The sequence below is a fragment of the Aptenodytes forsteri genome, unplaced genomic scaffold, assembly GCF_000699145.1.
Source record: "Aptenodytes forsteri isolate BGI_AS27 unplaced genomic scaffold, ASM69914v1 Scaffold193, whole genome shotgun sequence".
In the NCBI taxonomy this organism is placed as follows: Eukaryota; Metazoa; Chordata; class Aves; order Sphenisciformes; family Spheniscidae; genus Aptenodytes; species Aptenodytes forsteri.
Genome location: NW_008795405.1, coordinates 15998402 through 16000153, shown reverse-complemented (window position 1 = coordinate 16000153; position 1752 = coordinate 15998402). Strand labels below are relative to the sequence as shown.

The window sequence follows — 1752 nt, the reverse complement described above, 5'->3', positions numbered from 1 at the left end:
ACCGCCCCCCCCCCCCGCCTGCCGCTTCGCCTTCCCCTCCTCGGCTGCGGGAAGGGCATTGCGAGGTAGGCAAAAGGGAAAGTGAATGTAGCGGTCTGAAGATAGAGAGAGGCAGTCAAAGTTAGACGTGTATTTACTCAACCTTTATTATTTAAAAAATTCATAAAAAAAAAGGTGAACGAGCGTCTTACAAACCCCCCACCCCACATAAATAGGACATTCCGTTCAGCTCTGGCTATTGGCAGTTGTAGTACTTGACAACATCAGACGCGATTTCCTGGCATTAGAGAAACCCATTTCAAAATCGGTCATCACAAAGAAATACTAGAAATCCCAGTTAGCACTTGCTAGGCAGCACGGAGCACTTGTACACAACTTTTCAGACACACACCCGCGCACACACGCAGCTGGGAACAGATCCCGTAGGAAGAGAGCCTCCTTAAAAAATAGTAAACGCTTCTCAAAACACAAAAAAAAAGGGGGGGGGGGGAGAGAGAGTTATTTACAAAACGCACATGGAAATACAGTATTGACAGTGGCTGGCAAATCAACATGATTTGAATAGAGAAAGGACTATGGCACATCTTGCTCGAAAGCTCGCACAGCAGCCTCCTTCGAGTGTCCCCGGGGGAAGACAGCTCCTGCCATCCGCGTCGCAGTGCCTTCTCCCTCCCCACCTCTCCTCCCGCCCTCCCTTCGCCTCTCCACCCCTGCACTTCTTGCCAGGTCCTTTTTACACTTGGATGACCACCGTGCTGGGGCTCTGGAGCCGGGTTTTGTACTGGTCTAGCCAGGTCCTCAGCTCCGAGATCTTGTAGCCCTCCGGTCCTCTGCCTCCCTGGTACATCACCTTCTCCTCCTGGATGATGTAGAGCCTCTCGAAGTAGGCACCGTAGGCGGCGCTGGAAGCATTGTCCATGGTGTCCACGGCCAGGGGGCAATCGGGCGCCCCTTCCCTCATCAGCTGAGCTGCCCGCAGCCTGTCCTGGAGGCACTGGTGCTTGGGGATGTTGTAGGCTGCGTCCGAGCTGACCCAGCCGTCGGAGGGGTGTGCTTCTTCGATGTACACCAGCAGGAAGTCGGCAATGTCCACAAAGTGCGCGGCCAGGCGCTGGAAGGACCTCAGGCGGGCCATGAACGGGGGTCAGGTGCAGCTGCCGAAGTTGAGGATGAGGGGTCTCTTGCCGCGGGCGAAGTCCAGGATGCGGAGCTTCTTCTGCCCGTCCAGCTGGATCACCTCGGGGTTGGGGGCCAAGGAGCCCACGTGCGCCGACTTGAAGAAGTCCAGCTTCTGCCCGTGCCACACGGCTTTCAGCGACTCCAGCGTGAACATGCGGTTGGAGTCGGACACGCAGACCGGGGGGTCGTCGGGGGGCGGCCCCTCGCTGGCGCTGGCCGCCTCCTCCGCCGTGGGCATCATCAGCATCTTCTTCCTAATGCACAGAAAATCCAGGAGCCAGAGCATCACGGCGGTGAGCAGGAAGCGGGGGAAGAGGAGGATGCAGGCGGCCGCCTGGGTGAGCAGCTGCAAGGTGTGAACGCCAAGGGAGTGGAGCATCGCAGCGGCTTGTGCTGCAGGGCGCTGGCTGCCTGGGGGCCCCCACGCACCCTGCTTGCCGGGGTCTGTGCAGCACAGCTGAGATCCCGCTTCTCTTTAAGCCCATTTTATAGTCAGGGATTTAAATGAAAAGTGACTCCACCTCCGGCCAGAACCCGCCCCTCTGGAACTTGAGCCTGGGGATTACCTACCCC

The 1752-nt window shown here is 57.8% G+C and overlaps 1 protein-coding gene across 1 annotated transcript; it reads right to left on the bottom strand.

The window, feature by feature from the left end:
• Nucleotides 1-733: 733 nt before the first annotated feature.
• DIO3 (iodothyronine deiodinase 3) lies at nt 734-1561 on the bottom strand. The gene has a single exon (XM_009280842.1). It carries the CDS (start codon nt 1556-1558, stop codon nt 734-736), a length of 825 nt encoding a protein of 274 aa, XP_009279117.2. The 5' UTR covers nt 1559-1561.
• Nucleotides 1562-1752: the final 191 nt, after the last annotated feature.